At 53.7% G+C, this 21158-nt stretch overlaps 2 protein-coding genes across 4 annotated transcripts in view; both read right to left on the bottom strand.

The window, feature by feature from the left end:
- EPPK1 (epiplakin 1) overlaps positions 1-21158 on the bottom strand; it is a 125878-nt gene that overhangs the window by 42489 nt on the left and 62231 nt on the right. The gene's annotated exons all lie outside the window — the stretch shown is intronic.
- LOC137519501 (glutamine-rich protein 2-like) lies at positions 16997-18211 on the bottom strand. The gene has a single exon (XM_068238457.1). It carries the CDS (start codon positions 18209-18211, stop codon positions 16997-16999), a length of 1215 nt encoding a protein of 404 aa, XP_068094558.1.

The raw sequence follows: 21158 nt of genomic DNA, 5'->3' as shown, positions 1-21158 counted from the left end.
ACACCCCCTTCCTGTGAGTACAGACACTGAAAGCGAGTAGGAGCGGTGGCAGGGTCATATGGCACACCCCCTTCCTGTGAGAAGACAGAATGCGAATAGGAGCTGCGGCAGGGTCACATGACACAACCACTTCCTGTCAGGACAGACACTGAAAGCGAATAGGAGCTGCGGCAGGGTCACATGACACAACCACTTCCTGTCAGGACAGACACTGAAAGCGAATAGGAGCTGCGGCAGGGTCACATGACACAACCACTTCCTGTGAGTACAGACAGTGAAAGTGAATAGGAGCTGCGGCAGGGTCACATGACACAACCACTTCCTGTGAGTACAGACAGTGAAAGCGAATAGGATCTGCGGCAGGGTCACATGACACAACCACTTCCTGTCAGGACAGACACTGAAAGCGAATAGGAGCTGCGGCAGGGTCACATGACACACCCCTTCCTGTCAGGACAGACATTGCTCGCACTTTCGGAAAAGCCTTAGCAGAGGGAAAACTGGACTCCGCAGCCAGCAATGAAGGATTCTGGGAGAGATTATTTTCAGATCTCCATCATTTTTAATAGGTATAAATTAAAATGATAATTATGGGGAAACTGCCTGAATTGCCTGCGAAACTTCTTCAAACAATTTTATCGCAATAAATCTTGTTTACTAGAGAATGTTATAGTGGGTGGAAGAAGCCAGAGGATGAGGCGGTGCTGACCTCATCACCAGACAGCAGCGGCGCAGCCCCATACCGAAACGCTTTCACACTAAAGAGGAACTCTAACCCAGGACTGAGCTTCATCCCAATCAGTAGCCGATACCTACCAATGTGAAATCCTTACCATTTCTGGAATAGGTCATCAGGGAGGACATCTGTATGGTTGATACTGACCGCCCCCAGTAAGTGGCAGCGGCGCTACACTAGTGCCAGGGGAGGTACGGCACCCCCAGTAAGTGGCAGCGGCACTACACTAGTGCCAGGGAAGGTACGGCGCCCCCAGTAAGTGGCAGCGGTGCTACACTAGTGCCAGGGGAGGTGTGGCGCCCCCAGTAAGTGGCAGAGGCGCTACACTAGTGCCAGGGGAGGTACGGCGCCCCCAGTAAGTGGCAGCGGCACTACACTGGTGCCAGGGGAGGTACGGCACCCCCAGTAAGTGGCAGCGGCGCTACACTAGTGCCAGGGGAGGTACGGCGCCTCCAGTAAGTGGCAGCGGCGCTACACTAGTGCCAGGGGAGGTACGGCACCCCCAGTAAGTGGCAGCGGCACTACACTAGTGCCAGGGAAGGTACGGCGCCCCCAGTAAGTGGCAGCGGCGCTACACTAGTGCCAGGGGAGGTGTGGCGCCCCCAGTAAGTGGCAGAGGCGCTACACTAGTGCCAGGGGAGGTACGGCGCCCCCAGTAAGTGGCAGCGGCACTACACTGGTGCCAGGGGAGGTACGGCACCCCCAGTAAGTGGCAGCGGCGCTACACTGGTGCCAGGGGAGGTACGGCACCCCCAGTAAGTGGCAGCGGCGCTACACTAGTGCCAGGGGAGGTACGGCGCCCCCAGTAAGTGGCAGCGGCGCTACACTAGTGCCAGGGGAGGTACGGAACCCCCAGTAAGTGGCAGCGGCGCTACACTAGTGCCAGGGGAGGTACGGAACCCCCAGTAAGTGGCAGCGGCGCTACACTAGTGCCAGGGGAGGTACGGCACCCCCAGTAAGTGGCAGCGGCGCTACACTAGTGCCAGGGGAGGTACGGAACCCCCAGTAAGTAGCAGCGGCGCTACACTAGTGCCAGGGGAGGTACGGCACCCCCAGTAAGTGGCAGCGGCGCTACACTAGTGCCAGGGGAGGTTACGGCGCCCCCAGTAAGTGGCAGAGGCGCTACACTAGTGCCAGGGGAGGTACGGCGCCCCCAGTAAGTGGCAGAGGCGCTACACTAGTGCCAGGGGAGGTACAGAACCCCCAGTAAGTGGCAGAGGCGCTACACTAGTGCCAGGGGAGGTACAGAACCCCCAGTAAGTGGCAGCGGCGCTACACTAGTGCCAGGGGAGGTGTGGCGCCCCCAGTAAGTGGCAGAGGCGCTACACTAGTGCCAGGGGAGGTGTGGCGCCCCCAGTAAGTGGCAGCGGCGCTACACTAGTGCCAGGGAAGGTACGGCACCCCCAGTAAGTGGCAGCGGCGCTACACTAGTGCCAGGGGAGGTACGGAACCCCCAGTAAGTGGCAGCGGCGCTACACTAGTGCCAGGGGAGGTGTGGCGCCCCCAGTAAGTGGCAGAGGCGCTACACTAGTGCCAGGGGAGGTGTGGCGCCCCCAGTAAGTGGCAGCGGCGCTACACTAGTGCCAGGGGAGGTGTGGCGCCCCCAGTAAGTGGCAGCGGCGCTACACTAGTGCCAGGGGAGGTGTGGCGCCCCCAGTAAGTGGCAGAGGCGCTACACTAGTGCCAGGGGAGGTGTGGCGCCCCCAGTAAGTGGCAGAGGCGCTACACTAGTGCCAGGGGAGGTACGGAACCCCCAGTAAGTGGCAGCGGCGCTACACTAGTGCCAGGGGAGGTACGGCACCCCCAGTAAGTGGCAGCGGCACTACACTAGTGCCAGGGGAGGTACGGCGCCCCCAGTAAGTGGTAGCGGCGCTACACTAGTGCCAGGGGAGGTACGGCACCCCCAGTAAGTGGCAGCGGCGCTACACTAGTGCCAGGGGAGGTACGGCACCCCCAGTAAGTGGCAGAGGCGCTACACTAGTGCCAGGGAAGGTACGGCGCCCCCAGTAAGTGGCAGCGGCGCTACACTAGTGCCAGGGGAGGTGTGGCGCCCCCAGTAAGTGGCAGAGGCGCTACACTAGTGCCAGGGGAGGTACGGCACCCCCAGTAAGTGGCAGCGGCACTACACTAGTGCCAGGGGAGGTACGGCGCCCCCAGTAAGTGGCAGCGGCGCTACACTAGTGCCAGGGGAGGTACCGCGCCCCCAGTAAGTGGCAGCGGCGCTACACTAGTGCCAGGGGAGGTACGGCACCCCCAGTAAGTGGCAGCGGCGCTACACTAGTGCCAGGGGAGGTGTGGCGCCCCCAGTAAGTGGCAGAGGCGCTACACTAGTGCCAGGGGAGGTACGGCACCCCCAGTAAGTGGCAGCGGCGCTACACTAGTGCCAGGGGAGGTACGGCACCCCCAGTAAGTGGCAGCGGCACTACACTAGTGCCAGGGGAGGTACGGCGCCCCCAGTAAGTGGTAGCGGCGCTACACTAGTGCCAGGGGAGGTACCGCGCCCCCAGTAAGTGGCAGCGGCGCTACACTAGTGCCAGGGGAGGTACGGCACCCCCAGTAAGTGGCAGCGGCGCTACACTAGTGCCAGGGGAGGTACGGCGCCCCCAGTAAGTGGCAGTGGCGCTACACCAGAGCCAGGGGAGGTACGGCGCCCCCAGTAAGTGGCAGCGGCGCTACACCAGAGCCAGGGGAGGTACGGCGCCCCCAGTAAGTAGAAGCGGCGCTACACTAGTGCCAGGGAAGGTACGGCGCCCCCAGTAAGTGGCAGCGGCGCTACACTAGTGCCAGGGGAGGTACGGAACCCCCAGTAAGTGGCAGCGGCGCTACACTAGTGCCAGGGAAGGTACGGCGCCCCCAGTAAGTGGCAGCGGCGCTACACTAGTGCCAGGGGAGGTACGGCACCCCCAGTAAGTGGCAGCGGCGCTACACTAGTGCCAGGGGAGGTACGGCGCCCCCAGTAAGTGGCAGCGGCGCTACACTAGTGCCAGGGGAGGTACGGCACCCCCAGTAAGTGGCAGCGGCACTACACTAGTGCCAGGGGAGGTATGGCGCCCCCAGTAAGTGGCAGCGGCGCTACACTAGTGCCAGGGGAGGTACGGCGCCCCCAGTAAGTGGCAGCGGCGCTACACTAGTGCCAGGGGAGGTACGGCGCCCCCAGTAAGTGGCAGCGGCACTACACTAGTGCCAGGGGAGGTACGGCGCCCCCAGTAAGTGGCAGCAGCGCTACACTAGTGGCAGGGGAGGTACGGCGCCCCCAGTAAGTGGCAGCGGCGCTACACTGGTGCCAGGGGAGGTACGGCACCCCCAGTAAGTGGCAGCGGCGCTACACTAGTGCCAGGGGAGGTACGGCACCCCCAGTAAGTGGCAGCGGCACTACACTAGTGCCAGGGGAGGTACGGCACCCCCAGTAAGTGGCAGCGGCACTACACTAGTGCCAGGGGAGGTACGGCGCCCCCAGTAAGTGGCAGCGGCGCTACACTAGTGCCAGGGAAGGTACGGCGCCCCCAGTAAGTGGCAGCGGCGCTACACTAGTGCCAGGGGAGGTACGGCGCCCCCAGTAAGTGGCAGCCGCGCTACACTAGTGCCAGGGGAGGTACGGCACCCCCAGTAAGTGGCAGCGGCGCTACACTAGTGCCAGGGGAGGTACGGCGCCCCCAGTAAGTGGCAGCAGCCCTACACTAGTGCCAGGGGAGGTACGGCACCCCCAGTAAGTGGCAGAGGCGCTACACTAGTGCCAGGGGAGGTATGGCGCCCCCAGTAAGTGGCAGCAGCACTACACTAGTGCCAGGGGAGGTACGGCGCCCCCAGTAAGTGGCAGCAGCACTACACTAGTGCCAGGGGAGGTACGGCGCCCCCAGTAAGTGGCAGCGGCGCTACACTAGTGCCAGGGAAGGTACGGCACCCCCAGTAAGTGGCAGCAGCACTACACTAGTGCCAGGGGAGGTACGGCACCCCCAGTAAGTGGCAGCGGCGCTACACTAGTGCCAGGGGAGGTACGGCGCCCCCAGTAAGTGGCAGCGGCGCTACACTAGTGCCAGGGGAGGTACGGCGCCCCCAGTAAGTGGCAGCAGCGCTACACTAGTGCCAGGGGAGGTACGGCACCCCCAGTAAGTGGCAGCGGCGCTACACTAGTGCCAGGGGAGGTACGGCGCCCCAGTAAGTGGCAGCGGCGCTACACTAGTGCCAGGGGAGGTACGGCGCCCCCAGTAAGTGGCAGCGGCGCTACACTAGTACCAGGGGAGGTACGGTAACCCCCCTCCGCTAATCACTGTGCCCCCCCCAGCTGAGTAACTGTTTCCAGGCTCCAGCAGTGCACCAAACAGGAAAACCAGCTACAGAGTTAATGGGATCCTTAACTGAGAGGGAAATGGATGTTTCCTTTTAAACAATACCAGTTGCCTGGCAGTCCTGCTGATCTCTGTGGTTGCAGTAGTGTCTGAATCACACACCTGAAACAAGCATGCAGCTAACCCAGTCTGACTTCAGTCAAAGCACCTGATCTGCTGCATGCTTGTTCAGGGGCTTTGTCTAAAAGTATTAGAGACACCGGATCAGCAGGAGAGTCCTTTTATTTTCTCAGTTTAGTTCTCTTTAAGGAGTTGCACACTCAGGGCCAGTGCACACCTAAAAGCCCTAGTGTAATCGCAAACGCTCGGCGTTTTTAGAAGTGATTTTTCTAAGTGATTCCCGGCATGTGTCTATCAGCAGCGTATCTCCGCCTCTCTCCCGCCCCTCTCAGTGATGGAAGGGCGGAGATACGCGCTGATAGACGTGTGTGCCTCGGGGAGTGTGGGGGGATTTGGTGTGTTAGTTAGGGCAATCATGTTGAACAGGTTTTTCCCCCTGTGGCTCCCTATGTCCCCCTGTGTGCCTTCTTCTTTACACGTATTCCCTGGGGAAACACTGCCACAGTAAGTGTCATTTCTGGTGCAACGCTGCTGCATTACAATTCTTTTCTGGTGAAACATTGCCGGTTATCTCCTAGTGAAACACTGCCGTATTACAATTATTTTCATGGGGGGGGGGGGGGGGGGGGGGGGGGTACGGCACCACAAGTTTTCTTGCCTACAGTGATAAAATGGCTAGAGGCGCCCCTGCACCCTTACACCTTGGGCACTGTATGCCACCCTTACACCATGGGCACTGTATGCCACCCTTACACTATGGGCACTGTATGCCACCCTTACACCATGGGCACTGTATGCCACCCTTACACCATGGGCACTGTATGCCACCCTTACACCATGGGCACTGTATGCCACCCTTACACTATGGGCACTGTATGCCTTCCTTACACCATGGGCACTGTATGCCACCCTTACACTATGGGCGATGTGCCACCCTTACACTATGGGCACTGTATGCCACCCTTACACTATGGGCGATGTGCCACCCTTACACCATGGGCACTGTATGCCACCCTTACACCATGGGCACTGTATGCCACCCTTACACTATGGGCACTGTATGCCACCCTTACACTATGGGCACTGTACGTCACCCTTACACCATGGGCACTGTATGCCACCCTTACACCATGGGCACTGTATGCCACCCTTACACCATGGGCACTGTATGCCACCCTTACACCATGGGCACTGTATGCCACCCTTACACCATGGGCACTGTATGCCACCCTTACACTATGGGCACTGTATGCCACCCTTACACCATGGGCACTGTATGCCACCCTTACACCATGGGCACTGTATGCCACCCTTACACTATGGGCACTGTATGCCACCCTTACACCATGGGCACTGTATGCCACCCTTACACCATGGGCACTGTATGCCACCCTTACACCATGGGCACTGTATGCCACCCTTACACTATGGGAACTGTATGCCACCCTTACACCATGGGCACTGTATGCCACCCTTACACCATGGGCACTGTATGCCACCCTTACACTATGGGCACTGTATGCCACCCTTACACTATGGGCACTGTACGCCACCCTTACACTATGGGCACTGTATGCCACCCTTACACCATGGGCACTGTATGCCACCCTTACACCATGGGCACTGTATGCCACCCTTACACTATGGGCAATGTACGCCACCCTTACACTATGGGCGATGTGCCACCCTTACACCATGGGCACTGTATGCCACCCTTACACTATGGGCACTGTATGCCACCCTTACACTATGGGCACTGTATGCCACCCTTACACTATGGGCACTGTACGCCACCCTTACACTATGGGCGATGTGCCACCCTTACACCATGGGCACTGTATGCCACCCTTACACCATGGGCACTGTACGCCACCCTTACACTATGGGCACTGTATGCCACCCTTACACTATGGGCACTGTATGCCACCCTTACACCATGGGCACTGTATGCCACCCTTACACCATGGGCACTGTATGCCACCCTTACACTATGGGCACTGTACGCCACCCTTACACTATGGGCACTGTACGCCACCCTTACACTATGGGCACTGTGTGCCACCCTTACACCATGGGCACTGTATGCCACTCTTACACTATGGGCGATGTGCCACCCTTACACTATGGGCACTGTATGCCACCCTTACACCATGAGCACTGTATGCCACCCTTACACTATGGGCGATGTGCCACCCTTACACTATGGGCACTGTACGCCACCCTTACACTATGGGCACTGTGTGCCACCCTTACACCATGGGCACTGTACGCCACCCTTACACTATGGGCACTGTATGCCACCCTTACACTATGGGCACTGTACGCCACCCTTAAACTATGGGCACTGTATGCCACCCTTACACCATGGGCACTGTATGCCACCCTTACACCATGGGCACTGTATGCCACCCTTACACCATGGGCACTGTATGCCACCCTTACACTATGGGCGATGTGCCACCCTTACACTATGGGCACTGTATGCCACCCTTACACTATGGGCGATGTGCCACCCTTACACCATGGGCACTGTATGCCACCCTTACACCATGGGCACTGTATGCCACCCTTACACCATGGGCACTGTATGCCACCCTTACACTGGGCACTGTATGCCACCCCTACACCATGGGCACTGTATGCCACCATTACACTATGGGCACTGTGTGCCACCCTTACACTATGGGCGATGTGCCACCCTTACACCATGGGCACTGTACGCCACCCTTACACTATGGGCACTGTAAGCCACCCTTACACCATGGGCACTGTATGCCACCCTTAAACTATGGGCACTGTATGCCACCCTTACACTATGGGCACTGTATGCCACCCTTACACTATGGGAACTGTATGCCACCCTTACACCATGGGCACTGTATGCCACCCTTACACCATGGGCACTGTATGCCACCCTTACACTGGGCACTGTATGCCACCCCTACACCATGGGCACTGTATGCCACCATTACACTATGGGCACTGTGTGCCACCCTTACACTATGGGCGATGTGCCACCCTTACACCATGGGCACTGTACGCCACCCTTACACTATGGGCACTGTAAGCCACCCTTACACCATGGGCACTGTATGCCACCCTTAAACTATGGGCACTGTAAGCCACCCTTACACCATGGGCACTGTATGCCACCCTTACACTATGGGCACTGTATGCCACCCTTACACTATGGGAACTGTATGCCACCCTTACACCATGGGCACTGTATGCCACCCTTAAACTATGGGCACTGTATGCCACCCTTACACTATGGGCACTGTATGCCACCCTTACACTATGGGCACTGTATGCCACCCTTACATCATGGGCACTGTATGCCACCCTTACACTATGGGCACTGTATGCCACCCTTACACCATGGGCAATGTATGCCACCCTTACACCATGGGCACTGTATGCCACCCTTACACCAGGGGCACTGTATGCCACCCTTACACCATGGGCACTGTATGCCACCCTTACACCATGGGCAATGTATGCCACCCTTACACCATGGGCACTGTATGCCACCCTTACACCAGGGGCACTGTATGCCACCCTTACACCAGGGGCACTGTATGCCACCCTTACACTATGGGCGATGTGCCACCCTTACACTATGGGCACTGTATGCCACCCTTACACCATGGGCACTGTATGCCACCCTTACACTATGGGCACTGTATGCCACCCTTACACTATGGGCACTGTATGCCACCCTTACACCATGGGCACTGTATGCCACCCTTACACTATGGGCACTGTATGCCACCCTTACACCATGGGCACTGTATGCCACCCTTACACTATGGGCACTGTATGCCACCCTTATACAATGGGCACTGTATGCCACCCTTACACCATGGGCACTGTATGCCACCCTTACACTATGGGCACTGTATGCCACCCTTACACTATGGGCACTGTATGCCACCCTTACACCATGGGCACTGTATGCCACTCTTACACTATGGGTGATGTGCCACCCTTACACCATGGGCACTGTATGCCACCCTTACACTATGGGCACTGTATGCCACCCTTACACTATGGGCACTGTATGCCACCCTTACACCATGGGCACTGTATGCCACCCTTACACCATGGGCACTGTATGCCACCCTTACACCATGGGCACTGTATGCCACCCTTACACTATGGGCGATGTGCCACCCTTACACCATGGGCACTGTATGCCACCCTTACACTATGGACACTGTATGCCACCCTTACACCATGGGCACTGTATGCCACCCTTACACCATGAGCACTGTATGCCACCCTTACACCATGGGCACTGTATGCCACCCTTACACTATGGGCACTGTATGCCACCCTTACACCATGGGCACTGTATGCCACCCTTACACTATGGGCACTGTATGCCACCCTTACACCATGGGCACTGTATGCCACCCTTACACTATGGGCACTGTATGCCACCCTTACACCATGGGCACTGTATGCCACCCTTACACCATGGGCACTGTATGCCACCCTTACACCATGGGCACTGTATGCCACCCTTACACTATGGGCACTGTATGCCACCCTTACACCATGGGCACTGTATGCCACCCTTACACCTTGGGCACTGTATGCCACCCTTACACTATGGGCACTGTATGCCACCCTTACACCATGGGCACTGTATGCCACCCTTACACCATGGGCACTGTATGCCACCCTTACACTATGGGCGATGTGCCACCCTTACACTATGGGTGATGTGCCACCCTTACACCATGGACACTGTATGCCACCCTTACACTATGGGCACTGTATGCCACCCTTACACCATGGGCACTGTATGCCACCCTTACACTATGGGCACTGTATGCCACCCTTACACTATGGGCACTGTATGCCACCCTTACACTATGGGCACTGTATGCCACCCTTACACCATGGGCACTGTATGCCACCCTTACAACATGGGCGATGTGCCACCCTTACACTATGGGCACTGTATGCCACCCTTACACCATGGGCGATGTGCCACCCTTACACTATGGGCACTGTATGCCACCCTTACACCATGGGCACTGTATGCCACTCTTACACTATGGGTGATGTGCCACCCTTACACCATGGGCACTGTATGCCACCCTTACACTATGGGCACTGTATGCCACCCTTACACTATGGGCACTGTATGCCACCCTTACACCATGGGCACTGTAAGCCACCCTTACACTATGGGCACTGTAAGCCACCCTTACACTATGGGCACTGTATGCCACCCTTACACCATGGGCACTGTACGCCACCCTTACACTATGGGCACTGTAAGCCACCCTTACACCATGGGCACTGTATGCCACCCTTACACTATGGGCACTGTATGCCACCCTTACACTATGGGCACTGTATGCCACCCTTACACTATGGGCACTGTATGCCACCCTTACACCATGGGCACTGTATGCCACCCTTACACCATGGGCACTGTATGCCACCCTTACACTATGGGTGATGTGCCACCCTTACACCATGGGTGATGTGCCACCCTTACACTATGGGCGATGTGCCACCCTTACACCATGGGCACTGTATGCCACCCTTACACCATGGGCACTGTATGCCACCCTTACACCATGGGCACTGTATGCCACCCTTACACTATGGGTGATGTGCCACCCTTACACCATGGGCACTGTATGCCACCCTTAAACTATGGGCACTGTAAGCCACCCTTACACCATGGGCACTGTATGCCACCCTTACACTATGGGCACTGTATGCCACCCTTACACTATGGGCACTGTATGCCACCCTTACACCATGGGCACTGTATGCCACCCTTACACCATGGGCACTGTATGCCACCCTTACACCATGGGCACTGTATGCCACCCTTACACCATGGGCACTGTATGCCACTCTTACACTATGGGTGATGTGCCACCCTTACACCATGGGCACTGTATGCCACCCTTACACTATGGGCACTGTATGCCACCCTTACACTATGGGCACTGTATGCCACCCTTACACCATGGGCACTGTATGCCACCCTTACACTATGGGCACTGTAAGCCACCCTTACACTATGGGCACTGTATGCCACCCTTACACCATGGGCACTGTACGCCACCCTTACACTATGGGCACTGTAAGCCACCCTTACACCATGGGCACTGTATGCCACCCTTACACTATGGGCACTGTATGCCACCCTTACACTATGGGCACTGTATGCCACCCTTACACCATGGGCACTGTATGCCACCCTTACACCATGGGCACTGTATGCCACCCTTACACTATGGGTGATGTGCCACCCTTACACCATGGGTGATGTGCCACCCTTACACTATGGGCGATGTGCCACCCTTACACCATGGGCACTGTATGCCACCCTTACACCATGGGCACTGTATGCCACCCTTACACCATGGGCACTGTATGCCACCCTTACACTATGGGCGATGTGCCACCCTTACACCATGGGCACTGTATGCCACCCTTAAACTATGGGCACTGTAAGCCACCCTTACACCATGGGCACTGTATGCCACCCTTACACTATGGGCACTGTATGCCACCCTTACACTATGGGCACTGTATGCCACCCTTACACCATGGGCACTGTATGCCACCCTTACACCATGGGCACTGTATGCCACCCTTACACCATGGGCACTGTATGCCACCCTTACACTATGGGCGATGTGCCACCCTTACACTATGGGCACTGTATGCCACCCTTACACTATGGGCACTGTATGCCACCCTTACACCATGGGCACTGTATGCCACCCTTACACTATGGGCACTGTATGCCACCCTTACACTATGGGCAATGTGCCACCCTTACACCATGGGCACTGTATGCCACCCTGCATTGTACTTCCTCCAACCCCTCCCCCCCCCCCATAAAAGAAGAAGATACTAATGGGGATAACAGGAACCAGTTCACTGCAATTATTGTGCCCCTTTACCTGAGCGTGGCCGACCTCCCATTCCCCAATATTGGTCAGTGCATGCACGTGCCTCCCACCGAGGATTGAGCCAGCTCCACACATCCAATCTTCATTGGCCAATTTTACCCCCTCCATGTAGTATGAGGGCCCAAAGATGTAGTATAAGAGCTGACCTATATAGTAGGTCAATTCTCATACAACATGAAGACGGTAAAGCTGGCCAATCAACCCTGGATGTGTGTGCTAAGCTTACAGTCCATTGGAAGCTGGGATCATCGGGAATAACAACGAGAGGCAATTCTAGTGGAGAGGGACAAAGGCGCCTGGCCAGAGCAGGAGGCTGCATGAACCACTACCTTCAGAAAACAGGGGTGACCACAGATTCATTATCAGCAACAACAGGCAAACGGTAGGAAGTCCAAGCTGGTGGACCCTCCTGGCTTCATAGGACGATGCTGAATAGACCCGGCTGAGGGACATAAGCTTTAGGTTCTGGAGTTTGGCACCAATTTATCTGAATGAACAAAAAATCAATTAGTGTTGCGCCAACACCACTAAGCTGCTAGTTAGTCAAGGGATCCCTAATTCCTTTATAGTATTATCCAATTAAATAAGTAAATGACAAACTGCGCTGAGAAAATTGCCTTTAATCGAATAATTAAAAGGTATTGAAGGTAAAATTGATCAGTGATCATAAGTAGATGGCCTCAAAAGTTGTGTATATGCATATACAATGTGCTAAAACGTCCATAAAAACAAATAAAAATGAATTCGTAAAGACCCTTTTCGGATAGGTGCAGGAGCTGATTGAGTTTTGCTGTGCAATAAATATTCACAGTGTACTTCTTGAGTCCAGGATATAGTTCCGTTGCATAAGCTTATAATGGAACTCAATGGGATGTTATTAGTTGGTTCTACAGGTATGACCCCAATTGGGAGTATTAGCTTGCTGGAGGAAACAAATATAAATGCATCCCCATAGGAATCTCTCAAATGATACAATAACACACAGTGCTTGTTGTCATACGTCTCACCCTTCCGGATCCGTAATGCGTGATGGAGTGCTGTTGCGGGGAGCCGCTCAATCTCACCTGCCCCGGCCGGTGGCTGGGTGAGAGAGTCTAGACGGGTGCTAACGTCGGGCTGGGTTAGCCCGGCTCCCTTTCCGGCGAAGGTGGTGCGGGCTGGGACACTTGGCTGGAGATGGAATTTCCGTATAGTCCGGCGGTGCTAGCAGCCGCGTAGCTTGGCCACGCCTCCTTCCCCTCTAGTTTGTGACGTCACACTTGCAGCCACTGCTGACGTTTCGGGAGGAACGCCTCCCTTTCTCAAAGCTAGGCTGCAGAGGGGAATCAGAGGCTCTCTTATGAAGCTTTGCCCGCCTCCTCCATTGCTATTCTTAATCAAACGCATATAGGTCCAAATCTTTGTTTAATCCATGTGGTATCATGGAATTAAGATTAAATATCCACATAGTCTCTCTCCGGGACATTTCTAATAGGTAGTCGCCACCTCTCCAAGGTCTGTTAACTTGTTCTATTACGCAGTATTTCGTTCCCTTAAAGGAACATCCGTGTGCTAACTTATAGTGTTCTGAAAGAGGATGTTTTCTATTTCCTTTTTTAATATTAGTACAGTGCTCACTAAGTCTTTCCTTTAGAGCACGTTTTGTTCTTCCTACATAGTGTTTTTGGCAGGGGCAAGTTAGCACATATATGACTCCCTTTGTGTCACAATTAGTGACATCTTTGATCTTGAAAGTTTCTTTGTTTACCATTGCTATGATTTCGTGTACCCTTTCCACAGGTAAACTAGACTCCCGACAGGCCCTGCAGAATCCGCATTTCCTAAAGTAACCATTCTTCTTCTTAATTCTGGTTGATCTTATAGTGGGCGCCAGTATGTTACCTAAATTTTTTGTTCTCTTAAAGATCATTCTGGGGTTCTCTGGCAGAACCGAGGTGAGCAGAGGATCCTCCCATAGAAGGTGCCAATACTTCCCTACTATATTCCTGACTTTTGGGGCCTGTGATGAGTATTGCATTATTAAATTGGGTTGTTGACTAATTGGATCAGATCGTTTATCTTTAGCTTGTAGTAGTCTACTTCTCTCTGTATTTCTGGCCCTTTCTCTAGCTTCCCCAATCAGTTCCTCAGAATAACCTTTCGATTCAAATCTATCTTGTAGAATCTCTGCTTCCACCTCAAAATCTGACATCCTAGAGCAATTCCTCCTAAGCCTTAGAAATTGGCCTCCTGGAATGTTCATGAGCCATCTGAAATGGTGACAACTGTCCACATTAATGAAACTGTTGGTATCTACTGGTTTCAAATAGGTTTTAGTTAATAATCGCCCTTCTTCCTTGTAGATTGTCAGATCTAAAAAATGGACTGATTGCTGACTAAATTCGCTTGTAAATTTCAAATTATAACTGTTATCATTCATCCATTTAATGAAAGTGTCCAGGCTGGATTTACTACCTCGCCATATAAAAAATGTGTCGTCTATAAATCTCCTCCAGAGCACCAGGGGGGACCCGGGGCCCTCTGGGCCATGTAAGTGGAAGTGTTCCCAGTGGGACATATATAGGTTTGCAAAAGAGGGAGCAAACCGTGTCCCCATCGCCGTCCCGGTACTCTGGAGGAAATACTGGCCCTTATAGTTAAAATAATTGTGCTGTAAGATGAAGCGTATGCTCTCCAGAACAAAGTGAATCTGGTCTTCCATTAAACACTGCGCTTCCTGCATAAAAAATCGAACTGCTTCAATCCCCTTCTCGTGAGGGATCACAGTATACAAGGAACTCACATCAACCATGCAGAGCCAATCTCCATCCTCCCAGGTGTAATTGTCGAGTATCCTCAGAAAATGGCCTGTGTCTTTGATATAACTTGGAGTCTTCTTAACTAACTCTACTTATGATCACTGATCAATTTTACCTTCAATACCTTTTAATTATTCGAATAAAGCCAATTTTCTCAGCGCAGTTTGTCATTTACTTAACCAATTTATCTGAGGTATGAGGAGAATGTTGGCATGTGTGATAGCTAAGAATTTGTCTCCAGTCTACCTTGTAGCACCTTCCCTAGAAGGAACATTTCCCCAAAGTACCCCGGTGACATTCCTGCAGAGACATCTGGTCCTTCTGCATTTCTTGGATGCTCTCAGACAGGTGGACATTGTCATCTGCTCTCTGCATTCTCTGAGTGTGGACCTCTACTCTCTGCACTCTCTGGGGGTGGGCCTCTACTCTCTGCACTCTCTGGGGGTGGGCCTCTACTCTCTACACTCTCTGGGGGTGGGCCTCTACTCTCTGCACTCTCTGGGGGTGGGCCTCTACTCTTTGCACTCTCTAGGGGTAAGCCTCTACTTTTTGCACTCTCTGGGGGTGGGCCTCTACTCTCTGCACTCTCTGTGGGTGGGCCTCTACTCTCTGCACTCTCTGTGGGTGGGCCTCTACTCTCTGCATTCTCTTGTGGTGGACCTCTACTCTCTGCACTCTCTCGGGGTGGGCCTCTCCTCTCTGCACTCTCTCCGGGTGGCTCTCTCCTCTCTGCATTCTCTGGGGGTGGCTCTCTCCTCTCTGCATTCTCTGGGGGTAAACCTCTACTCTCTGCATTCTCTGGGGGTGGCTCTCTCCTCTCTGCATTCTCTGGGGTGGACCTCTACTCTCTGCATTCTTTCGGGGTGGCTCTCTGCTCTCTGCATTCTCTGGGGGTGGGCCTCTCCTCTCTGCACTCTCTCGGGGTGGCTCTCTCCTCTCTGCACTCTCTGGGGGTGGCTCTCTCCTCTCTGTATTCTCTCGGGGTGGCTCTCTCCTCTCTGCATTCTTTGGGGGTGGCCCTCTCCTCTCTGCACTCTCTCCGGGTGGCTCTCTCCTCTCTGCATTCTCTCGGGGTGGCTCTCTCCTCTCTGCATACTCTCGGGGTGGCTCTCTCCTCTCTGCATTCTCTCGGAGTGGCTCTCTACTCTCTGCATTCTCTGGGGGTGGCTCTCTCCTCTCTGCATTCTCTGGGGGTAAACCTCTACTCTCTGCATTCTCTGGAGGTGGCTCTCTCCTCTCTGCATTTTCTGGGGGTGGACCTCTACTCTCTGCATTCTTTCGGTATGGCTCTCTCCTCTCTGCATTCTCTGGGGGTGGGCCTCTCCTCTCTGCACTCTCTCGGGGTGGCTCTCTCCTCTCTGCACTCTCTGGGGGTGGCTCTCTCCTCTCTGTACTCTCTCGAGGTGGCTCTCTCCTCTCTGCATATTCTCTGGGGGTGGCCCTCTCCTCTCTGCACTCTCTCCGGGTGGCTCTCTCCTCTCTGCATTCTCTCGGGGTGGCTCTCTCCTCTCTGCATTCTCTCCGGGTGGCTCTCTCCTCTCTGCACTCTCTCGGGGTGGCTCTCTCCTCTCTGCATACTCTCGAGGTGGCTCTCTCCTCTCTGCATTCTCTCGGGGTGGCTCTCTCCTCTCTGCATTCTCTCGGAGTGGCTCTCTCCTCTCTGCGTTCTCTCGGGGTGGCTCTCTCCTCTCTGCATTCTCTGGGGGTGGGCCTCTACTCTCTGCACTCTCTGGGGGTGGGCCTCTCCTCTCTGCATTCTCTGGGGGTGGACCTCTTCTCTCTGCACTCTCTGGGGGTGGCTCTCTCCTCTCTGCATTCTCTGGGGGTGGACCTCTTCTCTCTGCACTCTCTCGGGGTGGCTCTCTCCTCTCTGCACTCTCTCGGGGTGGCTCTCTCCTCTCTGCACTCTCTCGGGGTGGCTCTCTCCTCTCTGCATACTCTCGGGGTGGCTCTCTCCTCTCTGCATTCTCTCGGAGTGGCTCTCTACTCTCTGCATTCTCTGGGGGTGGCTCTCTCCTCTCTGCATTCTCTGGGGGTAAACCTCTACTCTCTGCATTCTCTGGAGGTGGCTCTCTCCTCTCTGCATTTTCTGGGGGTGGACCTCTACTCTCTGCATTCTTTCGGGGTGGCTCTCTCCTCTCTGCATTCTCTGGGGGTGGGCCTCTCCTCTCTGCACTCTCTCGGGGTGGCTCTCTCCTCTCTGCACTCTCTGGGGGTGGCTCTCTCCTCTCTGCACTCTCTGGGGGTGGCTCTCTCCTCTCTGCATATTCTCTGGGGGTGGCCCTCTCCTCTCTGCACTCTCTCCGGGTGGCTCTCTCCTCTCTGCATTCTCTCGGGGTGGCTCTCTCCTCTCTGCATTCTCTCCGGGTGGCTCTCTCCTCTCTGCACTCTCTCGGGGTGGCTCTCTCCTCTCTGCATACTCTCGGGGTGGCTCTCTCCTCTCTGCATTCTCTCGGGGTGGCTCTCTCCTCTCTGCATTCTCTCGGAGTGGCTCTCTCCTCTCTGCGTTCTCTCGGGGTGGCTCTCTCCTCTCTGCATTCTCTGGGGGTGGGCCTCTACTCTCTGCACTCTCTGGGGGTGGGCCTCTCCTCTCTGCATTCTCTGGGGGTGGACCTCTTCTCTCTGCACTCTCTGGGGGTGGCTCTCTCCTCTCTTCATTCTCTGGGGGTGGACCTCTTCTCTCTGCACTCTCTCGGGGTGGCTCTCTCCTCTCTGCACTCTCTCGGGGTGGCTCTCTCCTCTCTGCACTCTCTCGGGGTGGCTCTCTCCTCTCTGCACTCTCTCGGGGTGGCTCTCTCCTCTCTGCATTCTCTCGGGGTGGCTCTCTCCTCTCTGCATTCTCTCGGGGAGGCTCTCTCCTCTCTGCATTCTCTCCGGGTGGCTTTCTCCTCTTTGCACTCTCTGGGGGTGGCTCTCTCCTCTCTGCATTCTCTCGGGGTGGCCCTCTCCTCTCTGCATTCTCTCCGGGTGGCTCTCTCCTCTCTGCATTCTCTCGGGGTGGCTCTCTCCTCTCTGCATTCTCTCGGGGTGGCTCTCTCCTCTCTGCATTCTCTCGGGGTGGCTCTCTCCTCTCTGCATTCTCTCGGGGTGGCTCTCTCCTCTCTGCATTCTCTCGGGGTGGCTCTCTCCTCTCTGCATTCTCTCGGGGTGGCTCTCTCCTCTCTGCATTCTCTCGGGGTGGCTCTCTCCTCTCTGCATTCTCTCGGGGTGGCTCTCTCCTCTCTGCATTCTCTCAGGGTGGCCCTCTACTCTCTGCACTCTCTCGGGGTGGGCCTCTCCTCTCTGCATTCTCTCGGGGTGGGCCTCTCCTCTCTGCATTCTCTCGCGGTGGTCCTCTCTAGAGATGAGCGTAATGACCTAATTACGATTTCGCGAAATTTCGCGTAATTAGTGTAATTACGATTATGGCCGTAAGTACATAATAGTAATGAAGATGGATTTCGCGAAATTTCGCGTAAGCGTAATTTTCGCGTAATTTTCGCATTACAGTCGTATCATGCCGTAATTTCGCTTTAAACGCTACCGTAATTTCGCGTTAAACCGTAACGCTCCGTATAATATAAAAAAGCCGCCGACTTTAAGGGTTAATAGCAAAGCCCCCTTAAATGCTAAGAGCCTCAAATTTGGAGAATATATTAAGGAGATCAGGAGGAATAAGAGGAAAAAATTTTTTTTCAAAAAGACCTTATAGTTTTTGAGAAAATCGATGTTAAAGTTTCAAAGGAAAAATGTAAACATTTAAAAACCCGCCGACTTTAACGGTTAATAGCAAAGCCTGCTTAAAGTTTAGGAACACCAAATTCCCAGGGTATATTAAGGGGATCAGTGGGAATAAGAGGAAAAAAAATTTTTTCAAAAAGACCTTATAGTTTTTGAGAAAATCGATTTTTAAGTTTCAAGGGCGAAAATGTCTTTTAAATGCGGAAAATGTCAGGTTTTTTTGCACAGGTAACAATAGTGTATTATTTTCATAGATTCCCCCAAGTGGGAAGAGTTTTACTTACTTCGTTCTGAGTGTGGGAAATATAAAAAAAAAACGACGTGGGGTCCCCCCTCCCAGACCTCTTTAACCCCTTGTCCCCCATGCAGGCTGGGATAGCCAGAATGCGGAGCACCGGCCGCGTGGGGCTCCGCACCCTGACTATACCAGCCCGCATGGTCCATGGATTGGGGGGTCTCGGAAGGGGAGGGGCAGCCAAGCTTTCCCCTCCCCCTCCGAGCCCTTGTCCAATCCAAGGACAAGGGGCTCTTCTCCACCTCCGATGGGCGGTGGAGGTGGAGGCCGCGATTTCCTGGGGGGGAGGTTCATGGTGGAATCTGGGAGTCCCCTTTAAAAAGGGGTCCCCCAGATGCCCACCCCCCCTCCCAGGAGAAATGAGTATAGAGGTACTTGTACCCCTTACCCATTTCCTTTAAGAGTTAAAAGTAAATAAACACACAAACACTTAGAAAAAGTATTTTAATTGAACAAAAAACATAACCACGAAAAAAGTCCTTTAATATTCTGAATTAACCATTAATACTTACCTGTCCCTTTAAATAAATGATCCCTCGAAATAGCCTCGGAAATGTTCTATCAGTTACAATGTAACAAAGTTATTACAATGTAACAACTTTGTTACATTGTAACTACGCCGCACCCGACGTCACTCGCCGCCGCCGCCGCCGCCGCGTCTGCACTGACCCGAGAGCTCTGAGCTATAGCTCAGAGCTCTCTAAAGCATCTTTGTATTTTGGCTCCAAGGAGCCCCATTGGTCCTTAGCAGACCAATGGGGTTCCTTCTGATTTGAAGGAACCCCATTGGTCTGCTAAGGACCAATGGGGCTCCTTGGAGCCAAAATACAAAGATGCTTTAGAGAGCTCTGAGCTATAGCTCAGAGCTCTCGGGTCAGTGCAGACGCGGCGGCGGCGGTGAGTGACGTCGGGTGCGGCGTAGTTACAATGTAACAAAGTTGTTACATTGTAATAACTTTGTTACATTGTAACTGATAGAACATTTCCGAGGCTATTTCGAGGGATCATTTATTTAAAGGGACAGGTAAGTATTAATGGTTAATTCAGAATATTAAAGGACTTTTTTCGTGGTTATGTTTTTTGTTCAATTAAAATACTTTTTCTAAGTGTTTGTGTGTTTATTTACTTTTAACTCTTAAAGGAAATGGGTAAGGGGTACAAGTACCTCTATACTCATTTCTCCTGGGAGGGGGGGTGGGCATCTGGGGGACCCCTTTTTAAAGGGGACTCCCAGATTCCACCATGAACCTCCCCCCCAGGAAATCGCGGCCTCCACCTCCACCGCCCATCGGAGGTGGAGAAGAGCCCCTTGACCTTGGATTGGACAAGGGCTCGGAGGGGGAGGGGAAAGCTTGGCTGCCCCTCCCCTTCCGAGACCCCCCAATCCATGGACCATGCGGGCTGGTATAGTCAGGGTGCGGAGCCCCACGCGGCCGGTGCTCCGCATTCTGGCTATCCCAGCCTGCATGGGGGACAAGGGGTTAAAGAGGTCTGGGAGGGGGGACCCCACGTCGTTTTTTTTTAATATTTCCCACACTCAGAACGAAGTAAGTAAAACTCTTCCCACTTGGGGGAATCTATGAAAATAATACACTATTGTTACCTGTGCAAAAAAACTGACATTTTCCGCATTTAAAAGACATTTTCGCCCTTGAAACTTAAAAATCGATTTTCTCAAAAACTATAAGGTCTTTTTGAAAAAAAAATTTTTCCTCTTATTCCCACTGATCCCCTTAATATACCCTGGGAATTTGGTGTTCCTAAACTTTAAGCAGGCTTTGCTATTAACCGTTAAAGTCGGCGGGTTTTTAAATGTTTACATTTTTCCTTTGAAACTTTAACATCGATTTTCTCAAAAACTATATGGTCTTTTTGAAAAAAAAATTTTCCTCTTATTCCTCCTGATCTCCTTAATATATTCTCCAAATTTGAGGCTCTTAGCATTTAAGGGGGCTTTGCTATTAACCCTTAAAGTCGGCGGCTTTTTTATATTATACGGAGCCTTACGGTTTAATGCGAAATTACGGTAGCGTTTAATGCGAAATTACGGCATGAACGAAACGCGAAATTACGCGTTGAAAATTACGCTTACGGTATTTTCAATTACGATTTTAATGGCAATTACGCTACTGTAATTTCGCATCGTAATCGCAAATTTCGCATGCGTAATTTTAGTAATGCGAAATTTCGAAAATTTCAGCTCAACTCTAGTCCTCTCCTCTCTGCATTCTCTCGGGGTGGGCCTCTTCT

Source organism: Hyperolius riggenbachi, chromosome 5 (assembly GCF_040937935.1).
Source record: "Hyperolius riggenbachi isolate aHypRig1 chromosome 5, aHypRig1.pri, whole genome shotgun sequence".
Lineage (NCBI taxonomy): Eukaryota > Metazoa > Chordata > Amphibia > Anura > Hyperoliidae > Hyperolius > Hyperolius riggenbachi.
The sequence above is the reverse complement of the archived record's forward strand: the minus strand, read 5'-3'. Positions and strand labels throughout refer to the sequence as shown.

Bases quoted from the DNA above. Each gene is read 5' to 3' on its own strand.
- LOC137519501 (XM_068238457.1), bottom strand. From the start codon at position 18,211: ATGCAGAGAGGAGAGGCCCACCCCGAGAGAATGCAGAGAGGAGAGGCC.